Below are 26997 nucleotides of genomic sequence, written 5' to 3'. Positions count from 1 at the left end.
GAACTAGAAACTTGAGTGGCTGCCCTTCGGTTAGGGAATGACTAAATAAGTTATAGTATATGAATGTTATGGAATATTATTGTTCTGTAAGAAATGACCAGCAGGATGATTTCAGAAAGGCCTGGAGATGAATTGATACTAAGTGAAATGAGTAGAACCAAAAGACAATTGTACACAGCAACAAGATCATGTGATGATCAATTCTGATGAACATAGTTCTTTTCAATTGTGAGATGATTCAGGCTAATTCCAATAGAATTGTGATAGAGAGAGCCATTTGCACCCAGAAAGAGAACTATGGGGACTGAATGAGGATCACAACATGTTATTTTCATTTTTTTGTTGTTGTTTGGTTGCTTTTTGTTTTCTTTATCATTTTTCCCTTTTTGATCTGATTTTTCTTGTGCAAAATGTGGAAATACGTATAGAAGAATTACACATGTTTAACACATATTGGATTGCTTGTCAAATGGAGAAGGGGGTAGGAGAAAGGGAAGGAGGAAAATTTGTAATGCAAGATTTTACAGTGTTAATGTTGAAAACTCTTTTTGCATATATTTTGAAAATTAAAAGAATTAAAAAAAAAAAAAGGAAACTCCCAGATGCCAACTTCCTCTACCTATAGTGGCATCCAGGTGAATACTATCCTATATTACCATCTCTTAGTGTCAACTATATGTGGTCTTAGGATATTTGATAACTTCTGCAACAGAACTGAGAGTGTGCTTTAAGTAATTTGCTTCTAGTTACAGCCCTGTCACAAATGACTTATTATCATGGCCAAACTCATGTTTCTTTGATATTCACAAGGGAAAAATATTTTAAAAAACAATCTGAGGAGAATGTTTACTAATATTACTGAGGTACACACATCATATTAACAACCTTAAGATGCCAATTTCCTTTTTCATTCATTTTTTATAAATGACTAAAAATAAATGAGTTTCTTTTTAGGAAATGAATGTTAGCTCCAGATACAATATAATTTATCTATTTCTTCTGAAAAGTTATAATTCTCTGTGGCCAGGACTGAAGCAATGGGAAAATTTAGAATCTTACAAACAGATAATTATGAGGGAATGGTATGAAAGAGAAAGAGGAAATCTGTCATTATATCCAAATATCAAATAACAATTTACTTTGGAGAGGAATTCCTGAAACATTAGTAGTTTTCTAACTTCAATTTTCTTTTCATTACCTTTTGACTGAACCCAAGAGAAAAAATAGCCAATAGCTTCCTGAATGAAACTGAAAATGATAGCAAACTTGACAAATAATAGAACTGTTTCTGACTTTCCAATCATCTAAATTTTCTCTCTTAAGCTCAATAAGCAACTGCATTATGTGGATATGACTGCTCTCAGTGCTTAAACATTTTCTATTCTTGATTTTTTTTTTTGGTGTCTGTTTCAAGTTTTTATAGCTTCCCATTTCATGGGTACCACCTTATGACCCATCCCCAGCCCATCGAAATCTGGTAAATTAGGTGAATATGTGGCATTTTCACAAAAAGTCACCTATTTCTATTATATCTGTGCAAAAGCTCAAAAAAAGTTTAGAAAAAGCAAACATACGTCAACAAGCCTCCAGGCTTCACTGATGATGGCATACTGGAGTCGATTAAGAATAAATCCATCAATCTCCTTCTTTATTTTGACAGGTGACTGCCCAATTTTCTTCATAATAGCATAGGTTCTCTCCATTGTTGAAGGATCTGTCTCTGGATGTGGGACCAATTCAACCAAAGGGACATAATATGGTGGATTTACCTTGACAAAAGAAAAAAATAACAAGAAACAGAAAGTCAGAAAAAGTGTTTTAGAAGCATAGAATACAGCTTTCTTGCTCTCTTTTTAAAGCACAAAAAGAAAAACTAATCTTCAATAATAACATTAATTCAGTAACAGTGGGAATTTCTCTCAGTTGAAAAAGAATGGTTTCTTTAGCATTAGAAGTCAATGGCTACACTCATATATTGTATCTAGAATATACTGTGACATATTTAACATGTATAGGACTGCTTGCCATCTGGGAGAGGGGGTGGAGGGAGGGAGGGGAAAAATCAGAACAGAAGTGAGTTCAAGGGATAATGTAAAAAATTACCCAGGCATGGGTTGTGTCAATAAAAAGTTATAATTATTAATATATATATGTATATATATATATATATATATATATATATATATATATATATATATATATATATCCTTGAGTTTCTTCTGGATAATAAACATTTTATAATTAAAAAAAAGAAGAAGCCAATGGCAAGCTAAGAAACAAATTAATTAATAAAGGTTGAAATGTCCTTAGCAGCTACAATATCTAGAGGACAGAATTTAGTGTTTTGACAACTAACCTAATAGTTTCCATTTTTATAAAACTATAATTACAAAGTACTTTCACATTATCTCATACAAGTCTGATAAGTAATGTTTGAAGTACATAGTCCAGATAATAGTCTCATTTGCAGATTAAAAAAACTGAGGCAGAGAGAATGCATTTTAACTAAATCCAAAGTCATCCTACTGTTAAGTGGAACAGCCAGAGCTTCTGATTACAAATTCACTGAGTGCTCTATCTCATAGAATTAGGCATATCTAGAGTTGTGATTCCCCAATTCCTTTCACTAATGGGGCCTTCTGATATCTTGCCCAAACTTTATGAGTTTGTTTCCATTTGTAAGTGTATATTTCCTTCCAATCTCACAACTTCTTTTGTTAATTCCATATTCTTGCTACTCTGGACTTTCTTTTCTTCCTCCCCAACTATAAACTAAAAACTTACCAACAAATATCTTCTATTTATATTACTACTATAACTTATCATTATTTCTTTTCAATTTCTCTACCCATTCTCCTCGGTTTTCATTATCTTAACCTTTAACATCACTTTCTAGCCTTAAATATTTCCACATAAACTACAATTAAACTCTACTTATAAGAAGAGGGAGGAGGAAAAGAGAATAAACATTTATATAACATCTATCATGTGCCAAACATTTCACTATGTGCTTTACAAATATTATCTCATTTATTCCTCACAACAACCCTGGGAGATAGATACTATTATTATCCCTATTTTATAGGTAAGAAACTGAGGCAAACAGGGTTCAGTGGCTTGTCCAAGGTTATCTATCTGGAGAGATGGGAGCTTAAAATTATCTCTTGAAGGAAGCCAGGGAATCTAAGAAACAAGGTGAAGGAGCGAAACACTCCATGCCTGGAGGACCACCAGGATAAAGGTACAAGGATGGAAGGGGGTAGTGTCCAATTTGAGGAACTACATGTAGGCCAGTGTATTTATAGCATAGAAGAATGAAGGAAAGCAAAGTGTAAGAAGTCAAGAAGGTTGGGAGGGGTCAGGTTATAAGGAGTTATAAATGCCAGAGATATTTACACTTGACCCTTACAATAATAACAGAGACAATGGAGCACCCTAGGCAGGAGGAAGTGGGAGTGACAACATGGTCAGATTAAGACTTGAGAAAAATCCTCTTGGCACCTGAGTGGAAGATGGATTAGGGTACACAGAGACCTGAGACAGGGAAACTGCAATCATTCAGTTGGGAGGATAATGAGTTCCTCATAACCAAAAGTGTTTAAGCCACCCTGGAAAACTACTTGTCAGGTTTGATGTAGACACTTTTCCTTTTTAGTCATGAGTTGAATTAAATGAGTTCAGAGGTTCCTTCTAATCTATATCTATATCTATCTATATATAGATATAAAATATGTGTATATAAATATAGTTTCATAGTTGGCAATACAAGATTCTTCAGTAATAAACAGCATTTAAATCTTAGGCTAAGAAACAGAATTACTGAGGAACTGAGAATTCTGTTTGCTTATAGATACTAACTGATTACTCCTACCTCCAACCATGATGATGAAATAAAACCCTAAGGAGGCTATTTCAATAACAATTTAATATTTCCTAATTCACGTAGGAGTGGATTACAATATTTAGTTAACAAGAAAGTTAACTACCAACTTAGCTTAAAATATAAATGTTATAGCCCAATGATTTTATTACCTCAGTTGAGTCAATCCCAGGCTAAATATTATTTTAGAAAATTAGATTAGCTTCTTGGGAATTAACAAAATTGAGAAGAAAGAATACAGAGAAAATGAAATGTTCAAAGTGGGCACCAGAAAAACCAAAAATCACAGTCATTCATAGAGGACAAAATAATAAAGTTTTACAATTAATAAAGCGTTTTCCTCACAGCTGCCCTATAAGAATATCCTAAAGAATTCAAATAGTGTTATTTCTACTTTTCAGATCAGGAAAATGAGGCCTTGAATAGTTGAATAATTTGCCCAAAGTACAGTGATACTTTAGCATTTGTCATTAATTGGTTCCAGAAGGCTCAAGTGGCAAAAAAAAAAAAAAAAAAAAAGTATTTAATGAATTTTTTCCTTAAGGAGTACATTCTGCCCTCACAATTTCCCAAAGGGGTAAGTAGGACTTCCAGTGGTAGAGAAACAATTCAGCCCAATTCAACCCAACTGAGCTCCTCCTTTTTTGACTCAACTCACTTTCTGAGAGGAACCAAGACCTTTATACTCTCCCTTTACCCCATGGAATCCAAGCTTCCTTCCATGGGGGTCAGGGATAGGAAAAAGGTACCTGGATGTAGAAGAAGAAGCGATTGTCCTGAGCCCTCCACAACCCAGGACTCTGGGCAATGCCCCAGGATTAGGACTGCCAGGAGTCCACTATCACCACTATCAGCACCTCTGCCTGGGCTCCTACTGTTCACACCACCACTGCTGTTCCTTCTGCTGTTTCTCCTCCTGCTGAGCACTCATACTCATGTCCTTTCCAGTACTGATGTTCTGGGAGCAGGAAGACTATACACTGCAGGCACATCATTCTGCAGGAACTGTCCTGAGACCTGCTTGCCAACATACACAACCTTAGCATCATGGACTCCAACCTGACCGTTCTGCACACTACTGCCTTCTCTGAGAAGGAGCTGTCCATGGCTAATGGCAATAGCAGCAACCACGGGGACTGGACAATGTATCAGACCAACCTTACATCTCTACTTCTCAACTAAAACAATAACCACATGCAATAAGCATTAAGTGCTGAAGCATATTTTTCTTCATTGAAATACTATGAATACCAAATTCAATGAACTGAAGCAGAACAGTCTATCTTTGTAGTTGTGGGGAAAGTTGAGATAAGAACTTCATTTACATATGTGGATTGCAACATGCTTTTAATTTATAGTCTTAGAGAACTTCATGATGCTCATACAGAGGTTAAATGCTTTCAGTTATAAAGAAGCAGCATTTATTAAACACCTATTATGTGCCAAGCACTATGCTAAGAGTCGGGCATACAAAGAGAGATAAACGACAGTTCCTCCTCTGGCAAAGCTAACAGTCTAATGGAATTGACAACATGAAAACAATTATGTACAAACAAGATATAGATGAGAAACTGGAGAAACAGGATTTGCTTAAATCTCTCCAGACCACCTTCTTCATTAGACCTTTCCTATATCCTTTAGTCCTAAGTTCCCTACCCACTGTTAATTATGCTTTGTATATATTTTATGTTTACTTATCTTTTATATGTTGTTTACTCCAATAGAATGCAGTTCCTGGAAAGGTAAAGACTTATTTAAGTCTTTGTATTTTTAATCCCTAGCACATAGTTGGCTAATACATAGTATGATCACATAGCTCATAAACAGTCAACCTAGGGCTTGAATGCAGCCATATCTTTTGATTCCTAATCTAATGCTCTTTCTACTCTCATGTATTTCAAGAGCAGGGGTGTCTTGAGCTGTATTTATCATACTCCAAAAAAAAAAAAAAATACATTCATTTGGTTCCAAAGAATAGATAAAAGAAGGCACTTCCTTCTCAAGTCTTTGACGAGGGTGAGGGATAGTACTCCAATTGTGTTCATCTCTTTGTAACCCCATTTGGAGTTTTCTTGGCAAAGATAATGGAGTAGTTTGTCATCTCCTTCTTCAGCTCATTTTACAGATGAAGAAACTTAAGTGAACAAGGTTAAGCGACTTGCCCAGGATCACACAGGTAGTAAGTGTCAAAGGATAATATAAGATCAGGAAAATGACTTCCTGGTTTCTATCCAGTATGCACCTAGCTGTCCACATCATAAATTAAAACTAAGTGAATTAATAAATTAAGATTAAATAAAAAACAAAAGGTATCATTATCATTTTTTAAATTGTGTATTGTACAGAAGGTACAATATATTTTAGTGCCTTGTACCCTCAAAGGCTCAGATTTAGAAGCACTATTCCATGGAAGGTTTGCTCTCTAGAATCTCTAATCAGTTCTAGGCAATTAGGCTTACTCTGCAACACAAAAGGCACAATCAAAGGTATGGTTACTGTAAATGTACTTTTCTTAGCATTATGTTTGGTATTCCCTAAAACTACAGAAGTCTGACATGCTGAAAAAAACTGAAAACAAATCTGAGTTGTCCCTGGTTATTAATGAAAAATCATCTTCTCATAGTACCTAGGTGCCTAGACAAGAATGCCATTCCCTATTGCTGATCCACAGTGAGAATGCTAAGAATATATCCACCAACTTAATCTAGAATAGAATAGAATAGAGATGAGAATAGAATGAGAAGAGTTAATATTAGGGAAAAGAAAGAAGGGAGGGGAGATAAGTAAAGCAAGTGAGTTCAGTAAGAAAGTAAAAGAATGCGTGCACTTTCTGAAACATGACACTCTTTAACTCAATAGGCTTAAGAAGTTACATGTTTTAACCCAGGGGTGAGAAAGAGCTGTGGCCCTTTACTGCTAGAAGCTATTAGAGAATCCTGGGAAAAATCTGTCTCTAATCTATACTCAAGAAACTTTTTTTAAAGAAATAAATAAGGAAAGTAGGTAGTACAGATAAAGATCCAACAAGATGGTCTCCCCACTCCTGGCCTGAAAGAACTGTGTGTGCTGCAGTTGGGCACTAGATGCACAAGAGACAAACTGTAGTGTCTATGAAGCTCTTTGAGGTCTCAGGTTGAACGAGGCTATACAAATGCAATGTTCTTTCATTCATCTCTATGAAAAGTCTCTGGGCAGGAGCTGAAAGAGAGCCTAGGGATCATGTGACCACCTCCATCATGCTGGGCACTAAAGACACAGGGTTCATTTATTTTCTCTCTGCTGAGATTCAATGAAACTAAACTAGCCAGGAAAGGCAGACTGCTACTTTTCCCAGAAGACTGCTTCAACAATTTACAATTCATTCACACATAAATATCCACCCAGAAGGGGGTGGAAAGGCCTCAAGCTGCTGAGACGAGGGGGTTATTTTAAAACCTGTTTCCTGGGAAAGAAACATAGAGGTAAGCATAGGATTGACAGCTGGAAGGGATCTCAGAGATGAAGAAGCCAAGCCTCAAAGAAGGGACTTGACTTGTCTAAGGACATAAAGGTCGTAAGGAAGAGGGCTGGAATTTAAATCCTGGTGAAATGAGGAACAGTCCTGGATTGAGTCAGACGACCTGAATTCAGATAATGGATTCTGGCACTTGCTACTTATGTGATCTTGAATTAAATTACTTCACTCCCCATCCTTCGGCCTCAGTTTCCCCATCTTCAAAAATGAAGGGATTAGATTCTTATAAATCCAGTTCTGACTCCAGATCTAGGATTCCTTCATTATACAACACTATCTCACATAAAATGCACACACAATTAAAAACAAAAAAGGGGAGAGGAGGTCTTTATACAACTGGATAATTTTAACATTGTTTAGCAATCATTAATAATCTAACACTAAATAACATTTAGTAGGCACTCATGGGCACATGGTATTTAGCTAAACAAGGAGATAACAAGATATATTTTTGAAAATATTCCTAACTATAGGAGTTTACAATCATCTACAGACAATGGGAATACAGCTACACACAAAGAGCATACAAAGACATACAAATGAATATACATCAAGTGCATAAGTTAAGCATTTCTATTGCCCATAAACCCTGGCACAAGTGATTTTTGTGTCACTGTCATGGTAATTACAGTGTGTCATAATAGTAGTATATTCAGATAAAGTGATTTTGATGAAAATTACTCTGGGTAACTAAATTTTTTTTAAAAAGTCTATTCATAGTGAATGTAGGATTTTAAGTGGGTTAAACAGTAAGACTAGCTGTCCTTCAATTTAGAAAATGTATCACTGGATTTACCCCTTCCTATATGTACTACCTATGGTCTTTACCTCACAAAATCATTTTTTGAGATTCCAAATATAAGAAAAGAAGGCAATCTGACCTAGTGGATGGAGAATAGGACTTGAAGTCATATGTCACTTCAGGTATGTGTATGTGTATCCTAGTGTATGATCCTGGACAAATTATTTAACCTTTCCTGGCCTCAATAATCCTCTTCCAAAAAATGGGGAATAATGACAGCTCCACCTCTCAGGCTTGCTGTGAGTCAAATAGAGTAAACAAACATTTATTAAGTGTCTACTATATGCCATGCACTGTGCTCATTACTAAGGATGTGAAGCTAAAAGTACACCCTGCCTTCAAGAAGTTTACAATATAATGAGGGAAATAACGTACAACTATGTATAAACAAGATATGTGCTGAATAAATTGGAGAAGATTTCAAAGGAAAGATACTAGTATTAAGAGAATTCAGAAGAGTAGAATTTTAACTGAGAATTAAAGAAAACCAGGAGGAAGAGGTGAAGAGGGAGGGAATTACAAATATAGGGGAAAGCCTTGAAAATACAGTCAGGAAATAGGGTGTCTTATATAAGGATCAAAGAAATAACACGAACACTTTACTTAAAACACTATATAAATATAAAATGATTTCCTCAGTTACTCCAAGCACTATGTATTTTTCTTGTTTGTTCTTATAAGATAAATATATTCTGATGAATGTTATCTCTCCCATAAGAACATAAGTTCTTTGAAAGCAGAGACTGTTTTTGCCTACTAAGTCTTATAATTTAATAAATGTTTGTTGATTTATAAAAAATTAGTGTGTTAGAGCAGGTGATCTTTAAAGTCTTGTCTACTCTAATGCAGTGATAAAATAAACTGAAAGGAAAGAAAAAATTGGGGATAATACTGATAGTTTAGAGTATGGTTGAGAATAAGCAAAATTCTGTTCACCACTCTGTGGTTATCAACTATCAATGTTTATAGTTCCTGTCATTTCCCTGAGTTTTCCTATCAAACATATTTTAAGGCTTTATGTCAGTTCATTTTTTAGGTGGTGGATCTCTCTATACCAAGGGTTCTTAAACTGTGGATTGCAACCACATATGGGAATCACATAATAGAAGGTGGGACTTTTGAAATTATGATTTATTATCAGCAAATGTTTAATTTGTATACCTATTTTATATACCCATATACCTAGAGTCACATAAAAATTTCTTAGGCAAAAAAGGAGTCACAAGTGGAAAAAGTTCAAGAAACCTTACTCTATACAACTTTATTTCAGTCATTATTGGAAAATGGTATGCTTGGAGTAAAGATAAAGGATCCTTCAAAAAAAATGGTGTCCAAGAATTAACATTTTTATGTTGAGATCTTTGACTCAGGTGCATGGGCTGGGGGGTTGGGGAGGGAGGAAGGGAAGGAGGAGGTAGTACTTTCTCATCTTATGTACTAAACATTAATTTCTGTCAAAACCTTTCAATGGCTTAGATTCTCTTTTCACTATAACCTATTTCCTTGCCAGTGCACAGAATCACTAATGATTTAAGCCTGGTATAAGGAATAGGGTGTTAGCTGATTTGCCTGAGCTCTGCCATTTGGGTCTAGAAGGAATGGGCACAAATTACTGTAGTTCCTCAAAAAGAGTGATTACTCAGAGCTAGCTTATTCAGTTCAAATGGGATTATCTAGGCTTTTCCATATCTAACTACTTGAAATTTGCTTTTTAGTCACTTCATTGACTATTGATCATTGAGCAACTGTACAGAGAGATGGGTCAAGGAAGAAAAGAAACCTATTCATTCATTCATTCAACACTTATTCAGTGATTTCTATGTGTGGCTGAACTAGGTTAATTGCTAGAGTGTTTGTCTTATTACAAAGATAAATAAGATAATCATTGTTTTCAATGTATTTTCAATCTAGTAGTGGTATAGCAAGATAGAGTAGTGGATTGAGTATAAGACCTGAAATTAGGAAGACTCATTTTTCTGAATTCAAATCCAGCCTCAGACATTTCCTAGCTGTGTGACCCTAAGCAAATCACTTAACCTTATAAGCCTCAGTTTCTTCATATGTAAAATGAGCCTGAGTAGAAAATATAGTAAAACTATTCCAGAATCTCTGCCAAGAAAACTCCAAATGGGGTCACAAAGAGTAAGATGTAACTGAAAATGACTGAACAATAGCATCAAAATTAATGAAAAAGGTAGTATTTAGGCTGAGTCTTCAAAAACAGGCATGGTGTCAACAGACAGAGATGGAAATGGGAGAAGAGTACAAAGGTTAACCCAGATTTTTGTTTTTGTTTTTTAAATAGAGCAAAGGATACCCTTTGATCCAGCAGTGTTTCTACTGGGCTTATATCCCAAAGAAATCTTAAAGAAGGGAAAGAGACCTATATGTGCAAGAATGTTTGTGGCAGGTCTCTTTATAGTAGCCAGAAACTGGAAACTGAATGGATGCCCATCAATTGGAGAATGGCTGAATAAATTGTGGTATATGAATATTATGGAATATTATTATTCTGTAAGAAATGACCAGCAGGAGGATTTCCGAAAGGCCTGGAGAGAGTTACATGAACTGATGCTGAGTGAAATGAGCAGGACCAGGAGATATATTTCAACAACAATACTATATGATGATCAGTTATGATGGACCTGGTCATCTTTAGCAATGAGATGAACCAAATTAGTTCCAATAGAGCAGGAATGAACTGAACCAGCTACACCCAGCGAAAGAACTCTGGGAGACGACTATGAACCATGACATAGAATTCCCAATCCCTATATTTTTGTCCATCCGCATTTTTGATTTCCTTCACAGGTTAATTGTACACTATTTTAAAGTCCAATTCTTTTTGTACAGCAAAATAACTGTTAGGACATGTATGCTTATATTGTATTTCATTTATACTTTAACATACTTAACATGTACTGGTCAATTTGCCACTGGGGGGAGGGAATGGGGGGGGGGAAAGAGGGGAAAAATTGGAACAAAAGGTTTGGCAATTGTCAATGCTATAAAATTACCCATGCATATAATTTGTAAATAAAAAGCAATAATAAAAAAAAATAGAGCAAAGGGAGGTAAGTATAAGACAAATTTAACAATATTGGATTTGAATGGATTATATGAACCTGTAGACTACTTGAGAAGATCTATGAAATAACATGGAAAAGGTAAGTTGGAATCATTTTTGTTAGCTTATATATTAAGCATGACTTTTAAAAAAAGAAAAAATCTAATTTGAACTTAAAAGAAAGATATCAAAAAGCACTTCTGCTCACTTTTTATAGAGGTAAGAGACAGTAGGAGCAGAATATTATATATATCAGATTTTTCTCAATGTGTTTGTTAGTTTTGTCAAAGTGTTTTTTCTGCCTTTTTTTTAATTCTTTGCTTTAAAGGATAGCTTTCTTTCTTGGAGGGAAATAAATAAATAAATAAGAGGTCATTTTTTTAAAAAAAGATATTGATAAAATTTCATTTTTTTTCTAAATTTGAGTCTGAAATTAATTGTCAAAATGAATTCCTGAATTAATTAGAGATTCATTTGATGCTGTTTGGCTATTCCTGTGCTATTAGCACAGATCATTGAAATTTTGGCTCCATTTCAATGGGAGAAGGAAGGGTGTAGGTAAAAAAAAAAAAAAAAAAAAAGCATGTCACAAGGTAGAAGGTTTATTAAATTAACCTGTCTGGGAAATGTCTAACACTTTTAATTAATTATGTGACCTCATACAGATTTGAAAATGAGCTGACAATTTTTGGAACTGGAAATGTTCAGATGTGAGATCATTGATTTACATCTAGTACGGAAGCATAGTAAATGAAGACAATCTAATTACTTGATGGATGGTTCTAGATGTCTTCAGACACTAATAATTTTGGCCACCTTTCAAGAACACTGAATGGCAATGGAAAGAGATGTTCCTGAGATATTCTTTCAGGATATGCTTGGAAGAACATTTAGAATGCCTTTGAGAAGTTATCAAACTATATGATGGAACTATGGGTTTATGCTATTCTTGTGTAGGCAAACTCAATCTCTTCACTTTATAGTCACATCTCAAACATTTGAGATAGCAACTGAGTTATAAACAATAGATTACACCTTGCAATAACATCATTAATTAAAGCACAGGCAAAAAATGTTTTATTTAAGAATACAGATGCTAGGTTTATTGGTACCTTTATATGGGTAGAAAAAGACTTAAGTAGAATTATTTCTTTCTCCAAATTAAAACAAAAGAAAGCCCAGAGTTGACTCTCACATAATTGCTTCATCTTTTCCATGGATCTATAACCAAATTTTCCAAAGATCAATGAGAAAGTTCCTCAGATAGAACAAATCACCATTCATCCATTTCTTTTCATCCTATGCAACTCTCATCCATAGCTTTTTATAAAGTCACCCAATCACTGGGGGTCTTATTCTAGATCTTTCAATATTATGTAGAAACAATGATGTTCACAGGAGTTATATCCATTATTCATTCTTGCTTTGGCGAGTCAATTTCCTTTCCTGGGAAATCAATCTTTCTAATGATATCCTTTTCACTATTTCTCCTGTTCAATTGTTGGTTGATATGTTGCAGCCCACTCATACCCACCCCACATTCCTTTTCATTATCTTTTGAATGACCTGTAATTTTAGTTCCTCAGAAACTATGGCATTCCACTTTTCACAGTCATACAGCATGACCAGAATAAAACTGGTGTTAAAAAGATGGGTCTTATCAAAATATTCAGAGCAGTATTGGGGAATGGGAGAAAAGAGGAAGTAAAAACCTGAAGACAAAATAAATACCCATTGAAAACTGGGAAAATATTTTTACAGTCAAAGGTTCTGATAAAGGCCTCATTTCCAAAATATATAGAGAATTAACTCTAATTTATAAAAAATCAAGCCATTCTCCAATTGAAAAATGGTCAAAGGATATGAACAGACAATTCTCAGATGAAGAAATTGAAACTATTTCTAGTCATATGAAAAGATGCTCCAAGTCATTATTAATCAGAGAAATGCAAATTAAGACAACTCTAAGATACCACTACACACCTGTCAGATTGGCTAAGATGACAGGAAAAAATAATGATGATTGTTGGAGGGGATGTGGGAAAACTGGGACATTGATGCATTGTTGGTGGAGTTGTGAACGAATCCAACCATTTTTTTTTTTATTTAGTAGCCTTTTATTTACAGGATATATGCATGGGTAACATTACAGCATTAACAATTGCCAAACTTCTTGTTCCAATTTTTCACCTCTTACCCCCCCCACTCCCTCCCCTAGATGGCAGGATGACCAGTAGATGTTAAATATATTAAAATATAAATTAGATACACAATAAGTATACATGACCAAAACGTTATTTTGCTGTACAAAAAGAATCAGACTCTGAAATATTGTACAATTAGCTTGTGAAGGAAATCAAAAATGCAGGTGTGCATAAATATAGGGATTGGGAATTCAATGTAATGGTTTTTAGTCATCTCCCAGAATTCTTTTTCTGGGCATAGCTGAATCCAACCATTTTGGAGAGTAGTTTGGAACTATGCTCAAAAAGTTATCAAATTGTGCATACCCGTTGATCCAGCAGTGTTACTACTGGGATTATATCCCAAAGAGATTATAAAGAAGGGAAAGGGACCTGTATGTGCACGAATGTTTGTGGCAGCCCTCTTTGTAGTGGCTAGAAACTGGAAACTGAGTGGATGTCCATCAGTTGGAGAATGGCTGAATAAATTGTGGTATATGAATATTATGGAATATTACTGTTCTGTAAGAAATGACCAACAGGATGATTTCAGAAAGGCCTGGAGAGACTTACATGAACTGATGCTGAGTGAAATGAGCAGGACCAGGAGATCATTATATACTTCAACAACAATACTATATGATGACCAGTTCTGATGGACCAGGCCATCCTCAGCAACGAGATCAACCAAATCATTTCCAATGGAGCAGTAATGAAATGAACCAGCTATGCCAGAAAAGAACTCTGGGAGATGACTAAAACCATTACATTGAATTCCAATCCCTATATTTATGCCCACCTGCATTTTTAATTTCCTTCACAAGCTAATTGTACAATATTTCAGAGTCTGATTCTTTTTGTACAGCAAAATAACGTTTTGGTCATGTATACTTATTGTGTATCTAATTTATATTTTAATATATTTAATATCTACTGATCATCCTGCCATCTAGGGGAGGGGGTGGGGGGGGGTAAGAGGTAAAAAATTGGGAACAAGAGGTTTGGCAATTGTTAATGCTGTAAAGTTACCCATGCACATATCCTGTAAATAAAAGGCTATTAAATAAAAATAAATAAATAAATACCCATTGATTGGGGAAAGGTTAAGCAAATTTTGGCATGCAAATATAAGGGAATGTTCCTGAACCATAAGAAGTTATAAATAGGAAGAATTCAGAGAACCCTGGTAAGATTTATATGAACTGATACAAAAAATGCTGAATGCCAGATAATAATAAATGTTCAAGCATGGCCCTGAGGTAGAGACAAAAAAACTTCACTTCTGGATATGAAACACTACACAGCCTTAGCTGATCAGCTGGTTAATTTTACTGAATTGTTCAGTTTTTAGTCTTTGTTCTAAGGAAGAGTTTGCTGGGTATGACAGATGAAGGGACATATTCAGAAATAGAGGTTATGTAAAAACAAAAGTTATCAATATGCAAAACAAAATAAAAATAGGTCTGTTTCAAGAAAGAACTTGGAATTATTTAGAACACTGCACAATTTCTCAAATCTAGCTTATTTCTGTACTATTCAATTTTAGATACAATTCACTACCCATCTGCAGTGTCTGGTGAATGAAGCATACTATTTTGGATCTGCATATTATAACCTAAATAAAAGCCATTCTTCATCCTCTTAGTTCTCCTATGTGTATAAATAAGCTAAAACTCTTTTGACATGAATTAATGAGATCAAACTAATGCCATTTGCAAACAGAAGCATTTGGAGGGCCACACCATCTATAGAAAGAGTTTTTCATTGGATAAATGCATTTCAAAATAATTGCAATCCTTTTGTAATTTTATGCATTTTACTTTATGCATTTAAAAACATTATTATGAAAAAGAGGTCTATAGGCTTCAAGGGACAGCTAATAGCCTCCATGACAAACAAATAGTTAAAGACTTCTTATGTATAGGTAATCCCTCTTTCATTTGGATTCTTCACTAAAAATCCTCAAGGACCATGGCAAACATCTTTGGCAAATATACATATGCTTTATGCCTTGGTTGATATTAATAATCAGAAAATTGTTAACCAAAACTATGTTATTTTTCAAAGACTCATCTAATTTAACTTTGTCCTCTAATGCTATTTTTGTAAAATCAACGAACAATAAATAATAGAGCCTAACATTCATTGTATTTTTCAGTTAGTTATGATAGTAAAGATGTGGTCTGCTATAAAATATTTTATAAAAGCCTATCTATTCCCTCTCAAAGGTATTTTGTGAAGACCACATTAGTACCCAGGATACCTTAGAATCAGCCGGAGTCAGGATAAGCAAAACTCCTTATTCTTTATTCTTGGTCTTTAGGGATAGAAGTGAAGGGGATAAAAGCAGGATCTCCGCAACCTCCTCCTTCCTCATTCACCGTCAATGTGACTCTGGCTAGTCTTACTCCAACCCCTAGTCCCTTCTACAATCCTCTGAATACATTGAGGCCAGCACAGGATAGTGGGAAGAGCCATTCCCCAAGCACATGCTCATAGAGTATTGTCCAATTGATAATTAGCCCTAAGTGCTTAAACCAACCTCAGTGCAACGACTCAAGTTTCAGCCCTCTACAGTAGTTCAAAAATGCTAATAGCTGCATGAAAATTATTTTCATAAAGATGGTGTGGAGGAAAGAAAACAGGTACATGGATTAAGGATTGTTACTATTTCCCCAGTTGTCTTTTTTTTTTTTTTTTTTTTTTGGATAACAATAAGGTTTTAGAAGTTTTTTCCAAAGTGGTTGTGTTCTTATGCCCAAAGAACTATAAAACTGTGCATACCCTTTGATCCAGCTATGCTGCTATTGATTTTGTATCTCAAAGAAATCATAAAAAAGGGAAAAGGACCTATATGTGCAAAAATGTTTGTAGCAGCTCTTTTTGTGATGGCAAAGAACTGGAAAATGAGTAGATGGCCATCAATTGGAGAATAGCTGAATAAGTTGTGGTATATGAAAGTAATGGAATATTATTGTTCTATAAAAAATAATGAACAGGCTGATTTTAGAAAGGCCTGGAAAGATTTACTTGAACTGATGCTGAGTGAAACAAGGCAAGAAAACATTATATACAGCAACACCAAGATTATTCAATGATCACTTGGTTCTTTTCAGCAGTTGAGTGATCCAAGGCAACCCTAATAAACTATGGATGGAAAACACCATCTTCATTCAGAGAGAAAACTATGGAGACTGAATGTAAATCAACAGATACTGTGTTAACTTTTTCTTCTGTTTTTTTTTTTCTTTTGGTTTTTCACTTTTGTTCTGATTTTTCTCTCCCAACAAGATTCATAGGGAAATACGTTTTTTTTTTTTTAAATGAATGTACGTGTATAAACAAAAAAATGTTATTTTTACGTGTAACTGGGAAATTAAAAACAAAAAAGAATATAATTACCAAAAAAAGGTGTTTGGTGTTCTTTCAGTAATCCTGACAATCAATACCTTAATACCTCAAAACTGTGCCATTTTCACCACTAACTTTCTCTGTGTATACTTGGTCTGATTTTGATGTTTTCCTTATTTGGGTTTTTTTTTTAAGTGACATTTCTTCTTTTTTGTACAACATATTAAGGATTATAATGTTAATATCTAAATATAGTAGACAAGCTATCATTGACCAAAAAAAAGTTTGTTATAAAAGTCTTAGCAAATCTTTTCCATTTTTTAATTTTTCTGTTGTCTTCCTTTCAATGTCATCCCCAAATACTTATATATGGGTTCATCTGGCTTAACTGAGTCTCTCATCTTGCTTCTTGTAAATTCATTTTCCCCTTCTTCTTCTTGATATTTTACAAGTCAATACTGCTCATGACTTTCTGTTGTGTGCTGCTTTCTAGAGCTCCCAAGTTGGGGTGACAGTACCGTGCTTTCTAGAGCCCCCATACCAGGGTGATTAAAATATACTATCTTAGTGGAAAAGTGATGTGGCAGGACTCCTGAGGATAGTGGAAATATGGAGTCCGTTTATTCCGAGGACTTTCCCCTTTTTATGCCCTCATATCCTTATGTAACAAATATACTGAGCATGCACCCAGTATATACTGCACATGTGGGAGCACATAAACAACTTGCCATTGTATGTAGTTTGCCACCTGGTATCACTCTTCCACCTGATATCACTCTGCTTCAATCACAACACAGGTTGTCACTGCCCCGATTCCTCAGGAAGGCTGAAAGGTCTTAGGAGAAATAGGGAACCAAACCAGACACTGATAGCAGGTTCCCTCTGGGCTGAAGGGTCTTATACCTTACCCAGAGTTCCTCCACTGTTTGTGACCCTCTACAACTTTCCATCATCATCTTTTATAAAATTTTACAAATGACTTTACACTAAACCAATGTTGTACTTAATTGCCATGTTGTTCTCTTGAAAAGGAGATCAAGGGTTCATTCACTAAAAGACTTTTCAAAATTTGCTCATCTCATCATTGTGTTAATTGGTTATACTGGTTTAAATTCTTTAGGAAATGATGATGACCTGTGTCAATGTCTGTTCTTTTATTCACTTTTCCTTTTTTTTTTTTTTTTTTTTTTGAAGTCGGCAACTGTTTAAATAGATTACATTAAATGTTTTATCTTTCCATTTTTATTCATTTTTCTACTTTGGCACTGATTTTTACCTTTAACAAGTTGATGGTCTGATTATATACAAATTGGTGATTCAGAAATGATTCTATTAGTAACTAGGGTTTTTTTTTCTTAGAATATAATTAGTTTCATTTTTATGTGTGACTTTATTTGATGTTTCCCACATTTTTCAACTCTCTTCTTGAAGAACATATTCATAATACATATACTTGAGCCTTTTATGTAATCAACAAGCCTTTGGTCTCTGATCTAAATCATGTTTTTGAACATTTTTTTTTGCTGTCCTCCTCTGCCCACTTTGGCAGAGAAGTTATTAAGTAGTAAAATATAAATTGATTTAATTTGAAGGCTATTATTCAGTTATTTTTGAGCTTCTCAAACAGATGTTGATATAGAAGTTACAAGAAATTTCATGGTGGTCTTTTTTTTAAATGCTTATCCTGAGCTTTGCAAGACAAGATAACCAAATTTCATATTTCTTTTTGTCTTTGTATGCATGGTAAAACTCTATCCATTCCTTCATTTATTTCTTGATAAGGTATTACCCATTCCTTCCATTTAGTTATAATTTTCTTTAGTCTTTTTGTTTAGCTTATGGTGGCAATGCCTAAATTGATTGTAATCCAGTTAATTCAGTGTAGGCTTACTTGTGGGTCACTGGTCTTTGGATAAAAGTGTCAGAATTAGAGTACTAACAGTTAATATTTAGAGATGGTCTAAAAACTGATTTTTTTACATTTATATTTATTGTTGTTTAGTCATTTTCAGTCATATCTGATTCTTCATGACCCTTTGGGGGGTTTCCTGCCAAAGATACTAAAGTAGCCTGCCATTTCTTTCTCCAGCTCATGAAATCTTCCCAATTCCAAGTCTAGCACTCTATTCACTGCACCACACAACTGCCCCTTTTATTACCTAGGCATAATGTCTATTTGTAGAACTTAATAAAAAGAAGAGAAAATTTGATAATAATGATTCCTGCAGATGTATTGCTTTTATGTTAACTTAAAAACTGTTTTGAAACAATCTGAATGATTATTTAGGCATAGACAATAGGTAAATTTGTGTCACATATATCAAACCTATTGCAACATAAACATTGATTCAGACTTTTACCTATCTCATATGTAGAATATAAAACTACTTCTTGGAAAAAATCTTAGTGAATTGGTAAGGAAATTAACAAAAGAAATAATAAAGAAAGAAATCAAAACATGTTTAGGTACTCACAGGATGAGCCACAATGCATTGTTTTACATGCTTCAAACCCACAAACATCTTTGAAGGCAAAAGGCAGGAACTGGAGCTGCTCAAGATGACTTTATCATCAACAATAAGGTCTAATTGAGAAAAAACCTTCTTTTTCAAATCAAGATTTTCGGGAGTGCATTCCTGAAAACAATGGGAGACAGATTTATAATTACTATTAATGATGAGTATACTTCTCATTAACTTCACAGGAGCATTTCTTAGTTGGATTTGTTCCAAAAAGGAAATAATATAAAATCCACAAAAATTGCCAGCACCTTCTACCAGAAGTCTGCCAAGCCAGTTGGGAGGTGTGATTTATAGACAGGCTACATACCTCAGGCAAGCAAACTGCTGCAAACATAGTGTTCTTAAACATTTACTTTTTCTTTGTTTAAAGCAGTTGGCCTGCCCTAACAAGCTAAAGAGCTGATTTTTACAGGAAAATAATAACATAGAATTAGAATATATTTTACATCACATAATTTCCAAAGAGCCTTCTTTATATGCTACCCAAAATGGTACATGACATATCTACAACTTAAAAATCAAGATACAAAGACGAAAATTAAGTAGTTCATACCCATTTTATTAGATGATATGTGTATAATTCACCTATGGTATTTATCCAATCAATAACACATAAAAGATAGGGAAGCAGAAGGAGACAGAGGGTAATGAATCAGAAAAGAAGTTAGAAGATAGTGTCTGAACTATTAACAGAAATCTGCATTCTCAGAGGCAGAGGCAAAGGGGGAGTTCATTTCAGGTATGAAAGACAACCAGTACAAAAACATGGAAACTGGATATGGGTGTGTAGGAGTACATTAATGAAGCCCATTCCTGGGACTACCTAGCGAGAGAAGGGAGGCAAGACTGTAATAAGACTGAAAAGTTAAATTGGAAAGAACTTTAAGAGCAAAATTTAAAAGTTTATATTTGTACCTAGAGATACTAAGGACAGTGACATGGAAAGAGCTGGATATTAGAAAAAAATTATTATTTTGGTGATTGTATGGAGAATGGATTGGAATAAGTAGAGACTTAAACCAAAGAAACCAATTAGGAGGCAATAATCTAAGTGATGAGTGTTTAAATGAGGACAATGGCATGAGAGTAGACAGAAGGGGACAGAGTCAAGAGATGCTATGAAGGAATAAAAAAAGATTTGAAGTGGTCACGGTGTGCATCTACCTTCCCTTCCATTCAGTGACTAGATTGAGATCCCAAGTGTCTTGGAATGACCCCACCTGTTTAGTCAGCAGAACCTTTTGATACAGAATTCTCAATGGCAAATCCAGGAGGATCCAGCCTTGTTTCTGTACTTTAGAGTGGTGGTTCCCTTCTTTTTAGTTGCAGTACTTTAGGGAGGAGTCAATGGCATTATATCAAGAGATCATTTTCATTAAATGACTTTGTATAATAAATAAACATTTTCTGCAGACTGAAGTTACTGTTTGAAAAACAAGATTGGAGATATGGGGGAGAGAGTTAGGAATAGGGGAGATTACCAAGGTTATGAAGCTGGGAAACTGGGAGGATTATAATAAGGAAATTCATTAGAAAGGGATACATTTTGAGAATTGTGGGAGAACAAAATGAGTTGTTTTAGATTTGTTGAGTTTTAAATGTCTACCATATATCCAGTTTACCAGGTCCAACAGACAAATGGTAATGCCTTCCTGGAGCTCGGGAGAAAGATGAGGACAAGATAAATAGATCTGAGAATCATGTGTACAGACATGGTAATCAAATGTTTGGGAGCTGATAAAGTCATGTAATAAATACAGAGAGGAAAGACAAGAAGGTAAAGGGCAGAGCCTTGGAGAACACCAATACTTAAGTAATATAATATCAAGGAACAACCAGAGGTCAGATAGAACAGTACCGTATCATGAGAGAGGAGTATCATGAAAACACAATGAAGAGAGATTATCTAGGAGGAGAACATGGTTAGTAGTGGCAAAGGCTGCAGAGAGTTCAGAAAGTATGATTTGGAAAAGGATTTTAGATTTGTCAGCTAAGAGAGCAATGATAATTTTGGAGAGAGCAGTGTCAATTGAGTGATCAGTCCAGAAGCTAGACTGCATAGGATTGAAAAATGAGTCAGTGAGAAAAGAAATAGCAGCAATGATTATAGACAGCAGAAGAGACAGGATAATAAAACTGAACTGATGATTTTTTAAGGATGGAAAAGACATAGGTGTTTTTGTAGGCAATAAATGGGGAGAGACTGAGGAGGCAGAGATGCTTATAGGGACAATCTGAACCATAGTTCCAAATATTTTTGAGTACAACAAAAAGGTTTTTTTGACCTTGATATGATGGTAAATATGCTTATTTGAATCTACTGATTCAAAAAATGCATGAGAAAAAATTAAGAATGTTAAGTAAATATTTCCTTAGCCATGGAAACCCAGGTTTAAATATTGCTCAGATACCTTCTAGTTATGTGATCTCTTATATCTGAAAATTGTGATAACAATAGCACTGGTTAGCCCTGAGGACTAAATGAGATAATATGTATAAAATGCTTTATAAACTTTAAAATGCTATACAAATGTTGGGTTCAGTCATTTTCAGTTATGTCTTACTTTTGTGAGACATATCTGGGGTTTTCTTGGCAAATAAATTAAAGGGGCTTGCCAGCTCTTTCTCCAGTTCATTTTATAGATAAAAAAACTTAGGCAGAGTAAAGTGACTTGTCCAAGGTCACACTGCTAGTAAATGTCTGAGTCCAGTTTTTAATTCAGGAAGATAAATCTTCCTGACTTCAGGTCCAGTAGTCTACCCATTGTGCTACCTAGCTGCCCCATAAAAATCCTAGCTACCACTATTTTTATTATTGGAATTAATAATAAGCTCAACTAAACTATATGCATATTTTTAAAACAGTAACAACAGTCTGTTGAAAATGTTTATTTATTATACAAAGTCATTTAATGAAAATGATCTCTTGATGTAATGCCATTGGCTCCTCCCTCAAGTGCTGCAACTGAAGAGAAGAGAACCACAACTCTAAAGTACAGAAACAAGGCTAGATACTCCTGGATTTGCCATTGAGAATTCTGTACCAAAAGATTCTGCTGACTAAACAGGTTGGGATCATTCCAAGCCACTTGGGATCTCAATCTAGTCACTGGATGGAAGGGAAGGTAGATGCACATAGTGACCACTTCTTTGTGCTTATCTTTTTGCCCACACAATGATTCTCACCCACACAGTGATTCTCAAACTCTTCCTGAATAGTTTCATCTTAGGTAAACTACTATAAATTGTTCATTTTGTTAGATGAATAGAACTTCCAATTAGCACTAGAAAGTTAAATCAGTGTCCACTCTCTTATTCTTTTTGTCAGCAATACCCCCTAAAAAGAAGGTTTCTATTTAGATTTAATATTGTCCAGAGGCTCTGCTGTACACTTAAATCAGCTGTGTAAATATCCATCAGGAGGCATAAATTCCACTTGCATTTGATCTACAGGAGTTAAAACTTTTACTCCACAGGGTGGGGAGTTGATGTTGTGTTTGTGTATACTTTTTTTTTTTTAAATATCACAAACTATGCAGGAATTTTACTAAGAACAAAAGGTCAGAAAAGTACCACGTTGCAAAGATAGAAAAAAGTGGAGTCATTTAAGAACTGTAAAGCCCATTGTATTAAATCTCCTTATCAGAAAAAAGCTACAGTAACTGCCTAGTTGTATTGAGTAAATCCTGGATCAGTTAAGTTTGTGAGTTGGGTTGAGTTTAAATAGATTCTTTTAGCAAAGCCAGAGACTAGGAATGATGCAGATACTGCAAGAGCTAATAAAAGAGGAGCCATGAATGAATAGCCTTATTGTCGCATGCCCTACAGATTCTCCCCCTGAAATTCTATGCCTTTCTTCAGATCCTATGATAATCAAAGAGGTAAGAAAACTTGGAAAGTAGGAAACCCAAACCTGCTATGATTATGTAAGGTTTTTAAATGGCACATTTGCTTGAAGTATCTTTTATAGTGGCCCAATTGTATTCGATTTGTTGGACCAGAGCAATAATGTCTCTGTCCATGTCAAGCTTGGAATCATTTTCTCAAACAAGGGATACTGACTCCCTAAAGTACAGAGATGGGGAAAGCAAGACTGAAATACTATAAATCAGGAATTTCATCACTTAATGCTGATAACAAAATAAGAGAATTCTGCAACTATTGTTTGCCCTGAGAAAAATGAACATCAAACAATGAGGAGTTAAAACAGCTCCAAATCTCCACAATAACCATGCTCTCTTATAAAAAGAACACTGCAACCCAGGTAGGAATCCAATCTGGACATTTTAAAGTCTCACGGCCATATTCTTCTGAAAAGCCATGACTACAAAAATCAAACTGTTGTCCAAGATTCCAGCATCTACCGGAAGTATCACACTTGACTTTCAATTTAATCCAACCTCAAGAGCATCTAACTGGAAGAGTCAGTTGCATGCCAGTTTGTCAGCTTTCCAGAATAAACCCCTTGGAAAAAAGGGAGCTAGGCAAGCATTTTCTTCTAAAGCAACTCCTTGATAAATTCAACGATTTCATTTACATTTTCCAAAGCAAATAAATTCTACATTGCGAATATTATGACTGCACCTGCAGTTTTCAAATCATTGTGATATTTTAACAATTCAAATTCCTTTCTTTAAAAAGCAACCTTTTTGCTAACTAAAACAGAATCATAGAAACCTTCAGTGTCCAGTACTGTTTACATGAGAAATTTTATGAATGTACTCATAAAGTACTTTATATCTAAAGTTAAGACTTCTAAAGAAGCTCCCCATCTGACATTTTTGGAGGGGAAAAAGCAATGAAGAAGAAAAAAGGGCTCAATTTATTGGTAATTGCAGAAGATCTTTCTTCCTTTTTAATGTGGAAATGGAAATAAACTTCACTTTAAAAGCTATTCCATCGGGAGTGAAACAAGGTTGCCCATTACCATTCAGTCTTATATTAGAAATGTTAACTCTAGCAATTAAGAGAAGAAAAAGAAATTGAAGAAATTAGAGAGGGTAATGAGGAAACAAAATTATCACTCTTTGCATGTGACATAATGGTATAATTAGAGAATCCTAGAGAATCAACTAAAAAACTACTAGGAACTTTTGCAAAGTTGCAGAATACAAAATAAATCCACATAAATCATCAGCATTTCTATATGTTACCAACAAAATCCAGCAGAAAGAGATAGAGAAATTCCATTTAAAATAACTGTATACACTATAAAATATTTGGGAATTTACCTGCCAAGACAAAGTCAGGAAGAACTATATGAACACAATTACAAAACACTTTTCACACAAATAAAATTAGATCTAAACAATTGAAAGAATATCAAGTGCTTATGGATAGGCCAAGCTAATATAATAAAAATGATCATTGTACCTAAATTAATTTACTTATTCAGTGCCATACCAATCTAACTGCCAGGAAATTAATTTAGAAAGCTAGAAAAATATCAAAATTCCCATGTGGAAAAAACAAAAGGTCAAGAATTTCAAGAGAATTAACGAAAAAATGCAAAGTAGCATAGATGTATCAGACCTAAAATTATATTATAAAGCAATAGTCATCAAAACCATTTGGTATTGTCTAAGAAATATAGTAGTGGATCAGTGGAATAGGTTAGCTTTACAAGACACAATAGTTAATGACTATAGTAATCTAGTGTCTAATAAACCCAAAGACTTCAACTTCTGAGATAAGAACTTGTTATTTAACAAAAATTTCTGGGAAAATTGAAAAATGGTATGGCAGAAACTAAGAACTAATGAACACCTAACATCCTATACCAAGATGTCAAAATGGCTTCATGATTTAAACATAAAGTATGATACTATAAGTGAATTAAGAGAACAATGGATAGTTTACCTCTCAGATCTGTGGAGAAGGAAGAAATTTATAGCCAAAGATGAACTAGAGAACATTATGGAATGCAAAATGGATAATTTTGATTATATTAATTTTAAAAGTTCTATACAAACTAAATCGATGCAAGGAATTAAAAGGAAAACAGAAAACTGGGGGGGGGGTGGAATTTACATTTAAGAGCTCTGATAAAGGCTCATTTCTAAGATACATAGAAAACTGAATCAAATTTATAAGAATAAAAGTTATTCTTCAATTACAAATGGTGAAAGGATATGAACAGAAAATTTTCAGATGAAGAAATTAAAGCCATTTCTAGTCATATGAAAAACTTACTATTGATTAGAAAAATTAAGACAACTCTGAGGTACCACTTCATACCTCTCAGACTGGCTAAGGTGACAGGAAAAGATAGTGATAAATATTGGAGGGGATGAGGGAAAAGTGGGACACTAATGCACTGTTGGTGGAATTATGAATTCATTCAACTATTCTGGAGAGCAATTTGGAACTGTGCCCAAAGAGCTATCAAACTGTGCATACCCTATGGTCCAGCAGTGTCTCTATTCAGTCTGTATCCCAAAGATGCCATAAAAAAGGACCCACATGTGCAAAAATGTTTATAATAGCCCTTTTTGTAGTGACAAGGAACTGGAAACTGAGTGGATGCCCATCAGTTGAAGAATGGTTGAATAAATTGTGGTATATGAATGTTATGGAATATTATTGTTCTGTAGGAAATGACCAGCAGGATGATTTCAGAAAGGCCTGGAGAGACATGAATTGATGCTAAGGGAAGTAAATAGAACCAAAAGGACATTGTACACAGCAACAAAAAGATTATGTGATGATCAACTGTGATGGACTTGGCTCTTTTCAACAATGAGATGATTCAGGCCAATTCCAATAGACTTGTGATGGAGAGAGCCATCTACATCAAGAGAGAGGTTTATGGGGACTTAATATGGATGATAACATAGTATTTTCACTTTTGTTGTTGTTATTTTTTATTGTTTTTTTCCTGTATTTTTTTCCTTTTTGTCTGATTTTTTCTTTTGCAGCATGATAAATGTGGAAATATGTTTAGAAGAATTGCACATGTTTAATCTATATTGGATCATTTGCTGTCTAGGGGAGGAGAGGAGAGAAGAGAGAAAAATATGGAACACAGGTTTTGCAAGGATGAATGTTGAAAACTATCTTTCCATGTATTTTGAAAACAAAAAAGCTATTTAAAAAAACTATTCCAATATCAGTTGGTGAATCTTCAACTTCAATAATATGGCCAACAAAAATCCCTCATTTGCTCATAATAGATAATAAGAATAATGAAAATTTGTCAAAGCATTTTACATATGTTATCTTATTTGATCCTCAAAAGAACCAAGGACAGCATTCACTATAGTCACCATCACTAATTTATTGTTGAAGAAACTGAGGCAGACAGAAGTGAAGTGATTTCTCCAGGGTCACACAACCAGAAAGTTTCTGAGGCAGGATTCAAAAACTCAGGTCTTCCTAACTCCAGGTCCAGCCCTCTAGCTAAATTCTTTCTTTTCCCCAAGTTTAAATATCTACCCAATACCACAATATAACATTTCCACTCTTTCTGTTATTGTTTGCTTGCATTTTTGTTTTTTCTTCTCAGGTTATTTTTACCTTCTTTCTAAATCCGATCTTTCTTGTGCAACAAGATAACTGTATAAATATGTATACATATATTGTATTGAACATATACTTTAACATATTTAACATGTATGGGACTACCTGCCATCTAGGGGAGGGGTTGGAGGGAAGAAGGGGAAAAATTGAAACAGAAGTT

At 34.5% G+C, this 26997-nt stretch overlaps 1 protein-coding gene across 2 annotated transcripts in view; it reads right to left on the bottom strand.

Moving 5' to 3' along the window:
- Positions 1-26997, bottom strand: part of CRYL1 (crystallin lambda 1) — a 175911-nt gene that overhangs the window by 51017 nt on the left and 97897 nt on the right. For both annotated transcript variants that reach the window (XM_031960823.1, XM_031960824.1), the window contains exons 4-5: positions 19272-19433; positions 1575-1769 (exon numbers count right to left, since the gene is read on the bottom strand). In XM_031960823.1, coding sequence (XP_031816683.1) covers positions 1575-1769; positions 19272-19433 — 357 coding nt within the window. The remainder of the gene's footprint in view (positions 1-1574; positions 1770-19271; positions 19434-26997) is intronic.

The sequence above is a fragment of the Sarcophilus harrisii genome, chromosome 3 (assembly GCF_902635505.1).
Source record: "Sarcophilus harrisii chromosome 3, mSarHar1.11, whole genome shotgun sequence".
NCBI classification, from domain to species: Eukaryota; Metazoa; Chordata; class Mammalia; order Dasyuromorphia; family Dasyuridae; genus Sarcophilus; species Sarcophilus harrisii.
Note: the sequence above shows the minus strand (reverse complement) of the source record. Positions and strands in the feature narration are given on the sequence as shown.